We start from the raw sequence: 14,123 nt of genomic DNA on the forward strand, positions 1-14,123 counted from the left end.
GACCGGGCATCTCGCCCGGCCGCCAGCAGCCCCGCGCCTCGGCACCGCGCTGGAGGAGGTGGCGCAGCCGGGATCAACGGTGGAGGAGCAGCAGCTGCACCGAAGAGCCAGCGCCTGCAGTCCGGTGAGGAGGAGCAGGCGACACGGCGCCTGCTCGGGAGCCAGCTGCGGATGGCTCCACAATGTGATTTTTAGAGGCCTTTTGCTAACGGAGCCGAGCGCTTGGCAGCACCTTGAGCGACAAACGCGTTCGGGAAGACGAGCTGGGTCAGACTGCTGCTGCAACCTGTTCCCAACAGCTAAAACCCTGTCCAGAGCCTTCCCGCGTTCCACGCGCTGTGCAAGTGCTCAGGGCCTTCATCTTCTAAGAATCCTCCAGCGGATTAGCTCAGCAAGCGTTACGGCCGTCACTTCCAAAGTTTAAATACATCGCCTGGCTGATTATAGTGAAATTATTGGCTCAAACGGGAAATGTCGCTACAGCGGGTTTGTAACGGCACCGGCACGCTAAACCCCGAGAGCTTAACTGTCCGCAGCTCTGCCGGAGCTCAACGCGCTGCCTCGTTCGGGACGCGGGGCCCGTCCCTGCCCGCGCCGGCCCAGAGCCTCTCCTTGCCCTGGCGGGTGCCGTCCCCTGCTGCCGCCTGTCCTGCTGAAGCAGTGAAACTCCACAACAGTACGGTGTATTAAAATACATACACTTTAATATAAAGACAAAACTTCAAAGCATTGTTTCAATTACAAATCAAGGTAAAGACACAAGAAATTAAGTGGAGGGAGGGGAGAAAAAACTAACTCTTACATTGTGGAGAATTAGAAAGGCAGGGTGGAAATATATATATTATACATACATATATACACACCAGAAGAATTCACGCTACTTCTATGGAAGAATGAAAGGAATGACAGGACAACTTACCGGTATAAAAAAAAAAAAAAATAAAACAACAACAAAAAAGATAAATTAGGGGAAGTTTGAATTTTAAATAATTCGGTTTAATAGGCTAAATTATATAAACTAATTCCTATTCACTAGGAAACATCCCATATCACTGTTCTAAGAAAATGTGTTTGTTTTTTTTTTTAAATCCATTGAAAAATGGATTTTTATTAGTAGTTAAAAGTTTACTAATCAATTCCTGAGCAACAGCAACCTCATAATCTACTGCTTTCCCCATCAAAGTCCCACTCAGCGAGGGCAGGCTCTCACTCCTAAAAAGTTGAAGTAGAACAGAGACCTAAAAAGTTGGTTTTTAATTTGAAATTGATCGCTTAAAAGATTAAAATAGGTTAAAAAAGCCAAGCAGGATGGATCAACCCATTCCACCTTTTCCTCCTGAACTCCAGAAACAAGAATGATTTGACTGCACCAGAAAAGCATCAGATGTACCTTGAAAAAACCGAAGGATCCCAAACTTGAGAACTTCAGGGTTAGCATCGTAAAACTTTGAATTTTAAGATGTGATTTTGTTTTTAAACTCTAAAACCTTAAGAAACCTCTTCAGAAAGAGGGTCGCAAAGAGCAAATATACTGGAGAAGTATTTCCCATTTTTTTGTCTCGGGTTTAAACCCTGAAGTTCACAATAATAGCATCTTTTTTTGCAATATTCAGTCTAAATAGATATTTATATATTTATAACGCATAAGGATAAATAAAATATGGCACAACAACATTTTTAAAACTGGGAATCCATCTTTTAGTGAAAACCTGATATGCAAGCTACGGAAATGTTGGAGCAAAAAAAAGTAGGAAAAAAAGAAAAATCTTTAACAGCCATAAAACTTGCACCACTCATTCACTGACTACACAGCTGTGCTTCCAAAAAATCCAAGTCTTGTGATTTTTCCTCAGTGCTGCAAAGATAGTTCACAAAAACACTGTCTAGTTTCTTCTCCCCAAACTGTGATTTGCAAATACGCTCTTGTTGGTTTGCAGTCCACTGTACAACGGCCATCCCTTAACTGAAGAAATCATCGCGGGGAGCTCCCAGTGCTTAATCCTCTTTATGCTTTTGGCTCAGGCAAAACAAGAAATGCAGAATTTTTCAAGAGAGCCACTTGTGTGAGCTGGGATAACTCCCTCCAAGACAAAAAACAATACATCAATAATCTTCAGGTTTCCATACCCTGTATGAATAGGACCGATTTCAACACAGAAAGCAAATGGGTTCTACATAGGACTCGATCAACCAAAGCCACCTTACGTCGGCGCTAGGACAAAATTACCAAGTCCTAACGCGCGGCTCTTCTGCGAGCAGCACCTGTGATGGGCACCAGCCGGCTCCGGCGAGGGACGGCGAGCCCGGGCTGGGGAAGCGCGTGTTTGTAACCAGTGCTCGGAGGTGAACAGCACCAACTCCAGACCCGGCCGGGGAAGGAAGGGCCACGGGGAGGTCTGAGCCGGGAGGGGAGTCTCTGATCAGCAGCTTGAAAACCTGCTCCCAGCACTGGAAGTCTCCTCGTCCAGCAATGCGGCAAAACCTCGAGCGAGGCAGGGAACGGCGGGCTGACAGAGCAGCCTTTTGTAACGTAAAGGGCCGATCCTGCAAACCCCCCTGTCTGCAGAGCCATCCTGCTGCCCACGGCGACACGGCCGTCGGGGGACACCTCGTGCCAGGGAGTCCCCGCTGCAGGAGCGCCACGAGGGCGCAGGTCCCGCAGCCCGGGCGCCAGGGCCGCTGGCGTATCCGCAGGAGTCACAAAGAGGTGGGCCCTCGGAATAAACTCGGAGGAGATGAAAGCGGCATGCTGGCCCTCAGAGTGCTCACAGTGACTCTGTGTCCCACAAAACCCAACCTGAACAAGAGCCAAGTCCACCCCGCTGCAGATACCAGCTCCGCATCTGCTGGTGCTCTCCCCGGCCACGCAATCGCTCAGCCTCTCCTCTGCTTGGACTCTCTTCCAAGTGGAAAAATAATGGGTGGGGGGAGCAGATGCTGCTTTCTAAATACACAATCCTAGCAAGAATCAAACCACACAGGTCCCTGGAGGCGACCCCAAGCTGCCTGTCCGTGGCCTCGTTACTCCAAATCAAGAGACCTTCTCCTGGAAGGGGAAGCCCAGCAGTAGGGGAAGATACAGCCTCCTCTGCAGGGAAGGCTGGGATGAGGCAGAACCCCATCACCACGGGGAGTAAATCCACCGTGGCGTGGAGCAGCCGACCTGCGAGCGCTGTTGCAGCCCCACTGCATTCGGAATGAATCTGCGCTGCAGTAAAAGCAGGCGAGGCAGATCTGGCTTACATCCACCTCCTTCCCGCTCACACCCCCCCCGTTTATTTTCTGAGGCAAAAGCGACTCTCCCAGATGTGTCTGTACGGAGAATCATAGAACAGTTGGGGTTGGAAGGGAGCTTTAAAGGCCATCTAGTCCAACCCCTGAAGAAGGAGGTTGAAGAAGTGTCACCAACACCTCTCAGAAGGAAACTTGTCCCCAGCAGGGTGAAGGCAGGCAGCCACACACCAGACCACGCTGCACCGAGCCGACCAGCCATGATGGCCAAGCAGTACTGAAGCAATGTTCCATTTTGAAATGTTATTCAGATGCAATGGAAGAGCTTATCAAGCCTGAAACCCATCTGCTCAGCAGATTTCAAATGGAGAAGTTACTTGCTCGAGTGTTAAGTCTGACTAAAGAAAGAAAAAAGCTACTCAACACTTGGATTGGAGATGAAGCAACTGAGTGTGACAACAGTTGGGTGAGTTTCAGGCTGAGGAATGTCAAGTCTTGGGGATTTGAAAGCTCTTGATTCACAAAACCAGTGACTAGTAGATCCCTTCACGATCAAGTGATGCAACTTGATCCTGCCTGGGGGACTCCAGCGGAGGCAGCAACCACAGATACAGACCCTGCAAGCTCACCTTCATCCCCACGTGCCCGTCTCACCAGCAAGTCCTGGCACAGGGGGAACTCGGGCTTCACAACCCAGAGCCAAGCCAAACCCCAGCAAACAGCGGGGTGAGCACAAACTGCATACTACAAGATAAAGCAGCTATCGCCACTAGGAAGGAAGGACATGAGATGGAAGCACAAGAAAATATTTCTATGTTTGTCTGGCCAAGGAGACACGAGTTCCTCGTATTAGAAAAAACTAGTCAGAGATGGTGCTCCGTCTCTAAATGTCACGTACATCTAGGACGCGCTGCACTCCCTGTTGTCAGCTTCCCCAAAAAGCAGCTTCCCCTTCGCCTCCCCCCATAGCATCCGCAACCTGAACGAAGAGAGGTGAAGATGCTTCCCACCATTATGGTTGTCCAGACCGATTCACACCTCCCTAAGGAAACAAACAGCCTCGTTTGCACCAAACCAAGAGGCGATGCAGGGACAGCCTGACGTCCCGTCATCCTGCACGCCAGCTCCGTTTCAGCAACCCAAGCCTCCATGTCCTCCAGCAACGTTTTCGCACTTTCTCCCTCGGCTACACAAAAAGCAGAGAAATCGGATTGCCGGGTGCCCCAGACACCCCTGGCTCATGGAAGAATTGTTGCTCAATGACTAATCTACAGCAAATAGCGAGTTTAGGTTTAGCGCTTTTGGAGCACTCCCAGCTTCGCAGCACGGTGGGTCTCAGTGGAGCGAACCCGGCAAGCGCGAGCCAGGGGTAGCAAATCACCAAAAAAGGAAGAGCGCGCAAGGCTTGTTCCTCAAGGCTGACATTTAGCAGCGGGGCACAGGTTTTGCTCAGCACAACGCTCAGGAAGTTCCTTTTTTTTTGGCAATGTATGTGCTACAAGATGTATTTTAGCTTCCTGATGAGTCCCTCGCTGGCAGCAGCGGCGTGGAGGAGAAGGAACATGCATGACAGCCACGAAATGACTGGGCTCGGCAGGATGTGGTAACACAGAAGGAATTCCTTTTTGGAACTGGCTGTTTGGCTTTGATTATTCAGAAGTATCTCCAATTATTGAAAACAGGTTTCAGACCTCTGGCACAGCACTCCTACAGTAGGGTCACAAAGGTCTTATTCTTGTAGCCATATGGATCAGATCCTAACATCTCAAAGCTGTTCCTTCAGCAACCCTACAGCAAGGTAAATGCTCTCCCTGTTTTGCAGACAGAGGAGAAACAAGTTGAACTTGCCCAAGATTATGGCAAAGCAATAAAAGATCAGGGAGCGGGGAAGACGACAACACCAATCTCTTGGCAACAACATCTCCCAGCTAACACAATACTAAGACATCCGTCCAAAACCTGCGCTCGCCTGGCTTCCCATCTCGCACCGCTCCCTACAAGCACTAGCTTATCAGGCATCTTCCTGAAGCGCAGCTCAGCAGGGATTACTACAAAGATTTAGATTAGAGCTGCCGCACAAGTGAAACGCATTGCAATTACACAATGCATCGCAAGGTGAAGGTGCCAACGGTGCCAGGCATGGGTGGAAGGCGCTAGCAAGGCCACAGCAGCTCCAGACTCCTCCAGCACGGGCTGCCAAGATGGAAACATCAGGTCACTGGGAACGATAGTGCTGAGGTGATGCAGAGGTAGATGAAGGCCCGGTCCCAACAGACCCCAGGAGGCTGAAGCAGATGCTCAGCAGGTTGGCCAGCAGACTGAATCCCTTTCAAGTACGTCCCAACTACGCGTTTACTCCTAGGTCAGCATCTGGTTTCCCTTGGCCTTCCCGGATGACGGCTGGAGAGTCAGACTCCAAAATGCTGGATAGTTGAAAACATCCTGACAGCGCCCGTGTGCTCAGCTACAGCGAGCGGGCTTGTGCTGCCGATCTCCGATGGCTGCTCGTGAGCAAGTCCTGCAACAGGCACCGGCTGACTACCGATCACCAAAGCACCCTCTACCGCAGGTGACACTGAGGGACAGGGGGGATTTTGCTTTTCCACAACACCCAGCGGAGAGCAGATGACAAACTCCTTGCCCAGGCCCTTTGCTCCGAAGGGTCAGAGAATCATAGAATCGTTTAGGTAGGAAAAGACCTTTAAGATCATCGAGTCCAACGGTAAACCTAACACTGCCAAGTCCACCACTAAACCACATCTGACAGTTCTGTCTTGCTCCCCAGACACCGATTCCTGAAACGCTGTGAACCTCGGGGCAAAGCAAGTCATTCCCACAACAAGGATCTGGCCATCCTCTTCGGCCAAGGAGGGGTGCCAGGAGCCAGCTGGGCGATACGGGCCTCGAGCAGGCGTTGGAAAGCACAGCAGGTTTGACAGAGCTCTGCGAGTCGGTTCCTTCTCCAAACAGGCACCTCTGCGAGTGTCCGGTGAGCACCTCGGGCATGAGCACAAGGAAAGCCTCCCCATACAGAACAAGCGATGGTGGCCGAGTTCTCTTGCTAGATGTCTTCTGCAGTTTGAGATGAAGGAGGGCACGAGAGGTCCAAAGAGCACTGTATCTTGGTCCCTTTTCAGAAAAGGATCTGATAAAAGCAGAGTGATTAAAAGCTTCTACTTGTATTTCCTCATCTCTCTCATCGGGGATATAAATGATAGGGGGGAGATGTAATTAAGGCTGCTGCCCCTCCAGCAATTGCTCAGGCACAGCCTACCAATTTCAAGCCTTCAAAGACCTGAGCACTCTGCCATTTGCTGGGAAGGATGCTAAGGCAGCTCTGCAACCTCCAGTTACCCAAGGATCTGGAAGAAGCTGGAGCTGCCCAACTCCCAGCTGCAAAACATCTGGGTTACATTGTCTTCCTGGATTCCAGGACATAATCTGTGTACAGCTTCTACTAGAAGCTACTGGATGTTTCTCAGCTATCACCCTCTGAGCATTTTTGCCCTTTTCCAGGTTTTCATCTTGCTGTTAATAACTCAGCAGGGCGCACCGCTGTTAAGTCCTCTGCCACACGCAAAGCAGAAAACAGTTCCAAAGTGTCCCTAATTTCCAGGGCTATCAATCCCTTCCCTTTCCAGCGAATAAGAAGGCAAAGTCAGATCAACAGTTTCTGCGCACAAAGGCTGCCTATGGAAGACACACTTACAATCAACAAAATAACTGCACTTTGTCCTAAATCTCTACGAAGATTGCCGGGGATGAGGTACAGAGAAAAGGGCGTAAGTGAAGTCTGTAGAGGGTAGGAGCTGTTACGGCACCTCTCCCCCACCACTCTCTTGAACACGGCCAGCATGGCGCTCACAACTCTTCCTCCTGGATCCAGGCAGCAGGAGAGAGCACACGAGGGCAGAAGTATCTCGCCTGCTTCAAAAACAGAGGCGGGAGTTAAGGCTAATGCCTTCAGCCCAGCTTTTTGTGACCCTGGGATGCTCCGTCAGGTGGCTACTAAGGCAGGGCTCAAGTCTAAGGCTAAGCCCGATTGCTGGAGGTGGGAGGCTCCTTAGGGAGCACTAGCAGCCTAGGAGGGATTTAAGGACAGTGAGTGCCTCTGACGCAGAGCAGTCAGCGCTGCCCCTCAGAGCACCGGGGCTAGCAGGCCGAGGTTTCCCGAAGCCTAAATGCGTTTTTCTTCTAGTCATTTTGCTGTTGCAATTCCCCTTCTTTTACTGTAGTTTCTTTTATCGGTGCTTGGTCCAGTCTGAACTACAGACCAGCGTGATTTCTACTTAATAGATCATCCTTCTCCCCACTTTGTGCACTTGAATAAATAAGTTTTTACAAGTTTACTGTGCATTGTACACTCTAAAAATAAATGAAATAAAGTATATGAAATTTATAATTTTTCATCACATCTCTATAAAATACAGCCGCTGCTCCGAGCGGCGCTTTCTGTACACAGAACACCAAGTCACAATACAATTAACTGCACCGGTTTGATAGTGTGGCAGCACGGTAAGCTAGATTGTGGTGTTTTTGTGAACTACCGTTTAGACCTACTTAAAGCAAAGAAATACAAAAGCAAAATGCACTTTGTCAATAAATGTACACGGCTAAGCCATTTCTGAATCAAGTATCAAAACCCTACTAACAAAATACATTGTACTCGGAACAAAAACAACAAGCTGAGAAAGTCTGCTACCTGCACCAGTACAGAAGCACTACGTTCAGTCTTCCCAACGTTGGTAAAAAGGGCCTGACCAATACCAGTGATTATGCACCCTGTTCATATGCCAATGACATCCCAAAACAAGTTACCAGACTAGCTACCAAAATTCACAGTGACTTGAGTGCCACCAGCAACCGCAAATGGCCCAGTGAAGTAGTTTGAACGGGGCAGGACTTGGATTTCTTCTGTTGAAACTGTGCCTGCGGTGGCTGAGCTCGCCTGGGCCACCCCAGCTACTCGAGCTGCCACTCCAGAGGGGAGGACTGAGTTCTTGTTTGTAACGAACACAATTAAAAACCACCCAGTTAACAGAGCGCCTGGCTCAGTTCAAATGAAAACAAAACTTTAGATAAAAGACTGCCATTCTCTGTAGCTCACACTGCTGCAAACCCAGTGGATTTTGGTATATGAACAGAGTAAGTTGAATAAATAAACTGCAGACCTTTCTGAGAACTGGGTTTGGCATTGGTCAACCCTCCAAATTCAGCACCAAGGATTCAAACTAGAGGCACAGTTCTGACGGATGAAATAGCACCGAGAGGAGGCTCTTTACATCTCTGCTGGTGTGCCAGTCCTTTATTATTCAGAGAATTTAATAATAAGTTGTATTTATGATTCTAGGTGGAATAAAATAAGTCAAAATTGTTTTCACTTTAAAAAAAGATAAATACTTTATCTAAACTATCAACAATACAAACTGGAGCTTTAAGCATTTCTTTTGCCTTTTTTTTTTTTCTTTTTTCTTTTTTACTCAGATTCACAGTAAATATTTTCTCTGATGTTTAGGTCTTTTTATGTTTTTATTTTGTCCAGTAGTAAGAGAGTAGAAACCCCTGCACAGGCCAGGTGAGCACCTTTCAGTGGAAGCCGAGTGAAGTTGGTCCACGTTGTCCTTGCATAGGTCACATTGGGTTGAGGTAGAAATCCTAGTTACCTGCACAACAGGAGGAGAGGAAGAGACTCATCTAAATAAAAGACAAAAATCTACTGTGTGTTAGATGCGTCAGTCATTTCTACATTGCTCCAAGACCTCGCTAGCCAGCAAAGAAGGAGCAACTCTTGACCCAACCGCAATTAGACAGAAAGGACGCCTCCGAGAGTGACACGCGGCCCCTCACGGCTATTGCAGTTTTTAAAGCTTTCTGACAGTGTAACCATATTGAACTCTGTCCTCCTGTGACTGACCTCAAGGGGTGGTGGTGGGGAAAATATTTCCCCACTCAGCACTTGACCTTTTTTCTAGCACACACTAATCTGCTTTGAATTTTTTATTACCCTGGGGGAGAAATATTATGAGAAGCAAAGCAGTTTATTTTAGCCCTTGATTCCAGATTTCAACCTTGGTTCATCAAGGACTCTGAGCACACGTATTCACACCAAAGTCAATGAAACTGCTCAAACATTTGACCTACGTTCAAGAGTCCCACGGAGCGGGACCACAACTACGGTACGTCCGTCATACACCATCTCCCAGTAGCATTATTTCTGCTCCTTTGCTCCACAATCCAGCTTTGTCATCCAGCTACCTTTCTCCGTACGTCACTTTTGTGCCTTGCCTATTTTGCTTAGAACCTTTTAGCGACAGGGACCATCACATCTGATGGGATGGAGTCTAGCCCAATATGACCTCAGGTCCAGGTAAGGCAACTGCTTCAGCAGAAGGCTTTCACGCTGCTCTCGCTCGAGTTGCTCACGTATACAAAATCCCAAGCCTAACCCTCCTCGCCCCTTCTCCCCAGTAAAATTGTTTCTATTCAGGGTCTTTCAAGCCCATTCTGTAACCACTTCGCACTGTTGGTCTCTGCGGGGGGACCGCATTACTGAAAATCCTTCCTCAGCCTCGCTTTCTGGTATAGGAGGAGGGAGGTAATACTTACGTGCCTCACAAAAGCCTAATGAGGGTTTGTTCGTGTCTGTGGAGCAATTTGATGATGAAGACACTATACACAATGCACAGTCAAAAGAATCTCGCAGGTATATTGTAATTGAGTCATATGTTTTATAAGCGGCAAAGAGTATTCAACCATATATTGTATGTAGCTTTGGTATCAGTGAACAGCAAGAACATCAAAGACCTACAAGAAAAGCACGGAGCAAGCTCTGGGGCCTAACATACTGATTTAACTGCGCAAGCACAAGTTGTTACATCAGGATGCCACAGAGTATTTTCATTAACAACAGTACCCAACTCTGTGGTGGTACACTTTATTCCGGAGTTGCTCTAAAGGCATTTAAATACTTGCTTCAGTAAAATGCATACAGTCGCTGGAAACCCTCCTTTCTTCTGTGGCCCCAGCCTTTATGAAGCAGGGGCCGCAGTTAGCCCTGCAGATTCCCTGTGTTCTCATTCACAGTCTACCCAGTAAGCCCGTGATTGCCAAGTGAGCGTACATACAGCATCTGATGGTTACTGTTAGCCCTAGCAGACAAGTCCAATAAAGCTGCAGCGCACAGATAAAATACCACCCTTCTTTGCTACCTGTGGTGGTGTTTTCCAGTGATTCAGGGGGCACATTAACTGCAATGCAAGACCAGTGCATTTGCTCTCCAAGACAAAGCTGCAGCTTGTAACCTAGAGATTTTTTAACTTTATGATTATTTAGAGCAGCTGTTGACTATGGTAAAAACAAGACCACCACATTGCCACATACAGTCACAAAGCAGCACCGTCACGCGTCCTAACGCTATGCAAACATGGACTTGTGGAGATGCAACAGTCTGTGTCGGAGGGCAAGAAGAGGGGAGGGGGGAATCAAAATAGGCAACAACCACTTCCAATAAGTGTATAAAACCATACTTAAAAATAGACATTTCCTCCTGATTACTGATCTTCAGAAATAAACATTTTCATGAAGTGATCCCAACCTGAACATAATCCTCACGTCAGATGAGACAGAGCAGAGTTACCATTGTGAGCACTCCTTGTCGAGAAATCCTGACTCCCAGAACAGAGAGCATTAAGACTCTCCATCCTCTGCAACCAGATTATTTGCTTCCCACATTTTAGAGGTTTCTCTGTTTCACAGAGCCCATCCCCAACCTATCTCTGAAAAGGAAGAAGCATCATTCAGCATCTTGTACAAAACTCCTCTTTTTTTTTCTCTAGCCTTACCTTACAAAATAAGAACTGTTAGCTAAGCAAGCTCTTTATCGTGGCTTAACCCCAGAAAGGTGCGAAGCATAAGGAGACTGCATGCCAAGTGTAACCCACATAGCGGACGTGCCAGCTGCGTTGGACTGCGTGATCATGGGCGCGGACTGTGCCAGCGCCAAACGGGGCAGAGGTGGGTGATGGACTGTAAAGGAGGGGCGGGAGGTTTTGTGCTGGAGAGAAGCTAGCTTAATAGACAAAGAAGCGTTAGCAGATTGGACAGAAGCAGCAGAAGAGGATGGCAAAAAAGCTTCGCTAGGTGGGATGGATGGCAGGTTCTGCAGAAGTGCAGGCTCGGAGTTAGAAGCAAGTAATGGAGGAGGTGGGGGCAATGAAACGTTAGGAGGGGGCGGAGGGGAATGGAAAACAGATTGCACTGGCGCTCTGTTGAGGTGCTGAGCAGATCTAGTCTCACTAGATGTTACTAAATTAGAGGAAGGGGGTGGAAAGGATGAGGATGAGGTGCTGGCAACAGCCTGCAGAGGGTTTAAGCTTAGCACTGTGCTGCTAGAGACAGCACTGCTGCTGAAACTGGCTCCAAATTGATGAGGAGAGGAGGCAGAAGGCACCGCATGGTTAAAAATACCTGCAAACAGGAGAGAAAAACTCAGCTTCAACAGATGGGCTTTGTACAGTCTCAAGTGACAAGAGAACCAAAACAAAACAGCAAAAAAAAAAGAAAAAAAAAAAAGAAAAAAGCAAAATTATAATAGTTACAGCCCCATACAAAAATATGCAGCATGAGAAGGCAGCAAGCAATGAGAGATAATGGTGCAGGCCAGGAGGTACAAAAGATTTCACTTACCTTTCCTACTGCCAACCTCTAAATGCCACGAGGAAAAATGGTCAGACCCAAGAACTGTCAGTTCTCTACCCCACGGGTAGACTTTTGATGAGATTACGTGGTCTCTAGAGTTGTTTATCTGAAGACTCAAACTGCTGCTCTTCCCTCCCCACCCTCCTGCTTTCCCACTTACAGGGCAGCAGAGGGGAGATTGTATTTCCAGCAAATCTACGTGCTGAGAGATGTGAGAGTTAGGATTTCCCGACATGGTGCCTGAATGATTATGGACAGGTAAGAAAAACTGCCTTGGACATTTAGTAATGGCAGGTTCAGACTATCTTCTAGTCCTGCCAGCTTGTCTCCGGTTTGGGCCACAGAAGCCAAGCCTGTGCAGAATCCCAGAAGTGCAAGGTGCATATGGCATTGCCCTTCCTGGCAAAGAAACGCTCTTCGTGTCCATTCAAGAGCCAGAATGCTACGCAATTCCCAACACCATCTCCTCTGAAGAGGCACTGATGTTTTGCTCTTCCTGGATCATGCTAAATCCATTCAAGGCCTAATCTCAACCTTTACTCAAGTTGACAAGTTAGAGATCCTTAACTTAGTACCATGACAAGTTAAATCTTTTACCTGCAGGCGGACCTAAGTTGGTTCCAACACAGCAACATCTGAACAAGCATACATTATGAAATCACAAAGTCTGGGTGTATTCTTTCATTAAGGTGATACAACAAGCTCATCTAGTAGACAAAGCTCATGAGATTTCACTGTGGGGAACTGAACTCATCCTAGCATTTCCGAGAGAAAGAGGAGACTGGTTATGTGGGACAGATCTGCTTCACATCCTGCAGAAATGAAAGGGTTTCACCCCTGGAGAGGCAGTGTCAGACTTTCCTTTAGGCCCTGTCTTATACCAGAGAAAGAGTTCTGCCTACCTCCAACTGTTCCACCTGTAACCCCAGGAGAGAAGTTCCCCATAGTGTGAGAATTAGTCAGTCTGGTTGCAGCTGATGACACATGGACCAGACTGGCAGCAGCTGGCATTGAATTAAATAAGGACTGCAATACTGAGGAATTTGTCACCGAGTTGAGGTTTGCTTGCAAGGCCATGGGGCCGAGGGGGAACTGTGATCCAGTGGTCAAAGTGTTTAGGAAAGGATGGTGCGTCTGAACAGAAGATGCTGGGTTGCCTGCCGAAGAAACAGCAGTAGAAAGGCTTTTACCATTCAGAAGGCCACCAGATGAAACAGCAGCAGAAATGAAAAGGTTGTGGCCATTTTTAAACTCCACATCTCGGTCCCTTCCTTTGCCGACCTTTCCGTTATGCTGCAAAGAGTTTTTTTCTGAAGAACCCCCAGTACGAATGCTTATTTCGCTGATCTCTTTGCCTTTGACCCCTGACCGGTTTAAGTCTTCTCCTTTCGTGCCGCTGAGGCCTTCGAGTTGCCTCTTGTTCAAAAACGGATTCGTTTCCGATATCCCCACATCTTTGCTTCGCTGCGACTGGAAACTCAGGGAACAGTTGGAAGTTGTCACGTCTGAAGCCTTATGTGGAAGAGAAGCACCATCGATAAAGCTGTGTAAACCAATGTCAGTTGACAGTCCGCCATTGTACGTGAATCCGTTAGTGGAGTTTGTGCTAGGGCTGAGCCCATCTGCCCCAGACGAGGGCATGGCAATGCTTTTCCTTGTGTGTGCTGTGATCTTGGCGTCGATGGCAAGGCTATCCTCAGAGGACGGCTTGAAGGCAAACAGCGAATTCTGGCTCAGAGATGAAACCGACTGCAAGGGACTGTCTGTAGTTTTGGTCAGGTTGATGTCAGATATTGGTGAAAAAGTAGATTTCCATTTACTGCTATTCATGTTCTCGTTGCTTTGTGCTTGTTTCCTCCCAGATAAGCTGCCACCTAGTTTGGAAGAAAATTTGTAAGTGTCAAAAACCAGCATTCACTGAATCTGCTCATTAAGAACAGGGTTTTATCTTTCAACACCCACATTTTATCAGTCTGTAATTCTATTTCTGATCCAAAGGCAGAAATATTTGTGAAGTCACCTAAAAGTCCTTAAAATTTAGTTTAATGCTCTGAAAAAGTTTGAGAATGCCGATCTACTTTTTCCTCAGTCTTTGTACTACAGATCCCTCCCCAGACCCTGAGCCAGCGAAAAAAATCGGTCAGATCTTTGGTGACCTGTGACAACAGAAAGAACTGACCCAAAATCTGTAATTA

The 14,123-nt window shown here is 47.7% G+C and overlaps 1 protein-coding gene across 16 annotated transcripts in view; it reads right to left on the reverse strand.

The window, feature by feature from the left end:
• Nucleotides 1–36: 36 nt before the first annotated feature.
• The window catches only part of DOT1L (DOT1 like histone lysine methyltransferase), a 77,894-nt gene continuing 63,807 nt past the window's right edge, over nucleotides 37–14,123 (reverse strand). For 7 of the 16 annotated variants that reach the window (XM_087769198.1, XM_087769201.1, XM_087769196.1 and 4 more), the window contains 2 exons: nucleotides 12,831–13,802; nucleotides 37–11,697 (listed from right to left, as the gene is read on the reverse strand). In XM_087769198.1, the coding sequence (XP_087625324.1) occupies nucleotides 11,108–11,697; nucleotides 12,831–13,802 (1,562 nt within the window). In that variant the 3' untranslated portion in view covers nucleotides 37–11,107. Of the gene's footprint in view, nucleotides 11,698–12,525; nucleotides 13,803–14,123 lie in introns of all 16 variants that reach the window. The other 9 variants (XR_015707305.1, XR_015707302.1, XR_015707301.1 and 6 more) reach the window with 9 other exon arrangements.

This window comes from Nipponia nippon, unplaced genomic scaffold (assembly GCF_047370975.1).
Source record: "Nipponia nippon isolate SJK-2023a ecotype South Korea unplaced genomic scaffold, ASM4737097v1 scaffold_31, whole genome shotgun sequence".
Lineage (NCBI taxonomy): Eukaryota > Metazoa > Chordata > Aves > Pelecaniformes > Threskiornithidae > Nipponia > Nipponia nippon.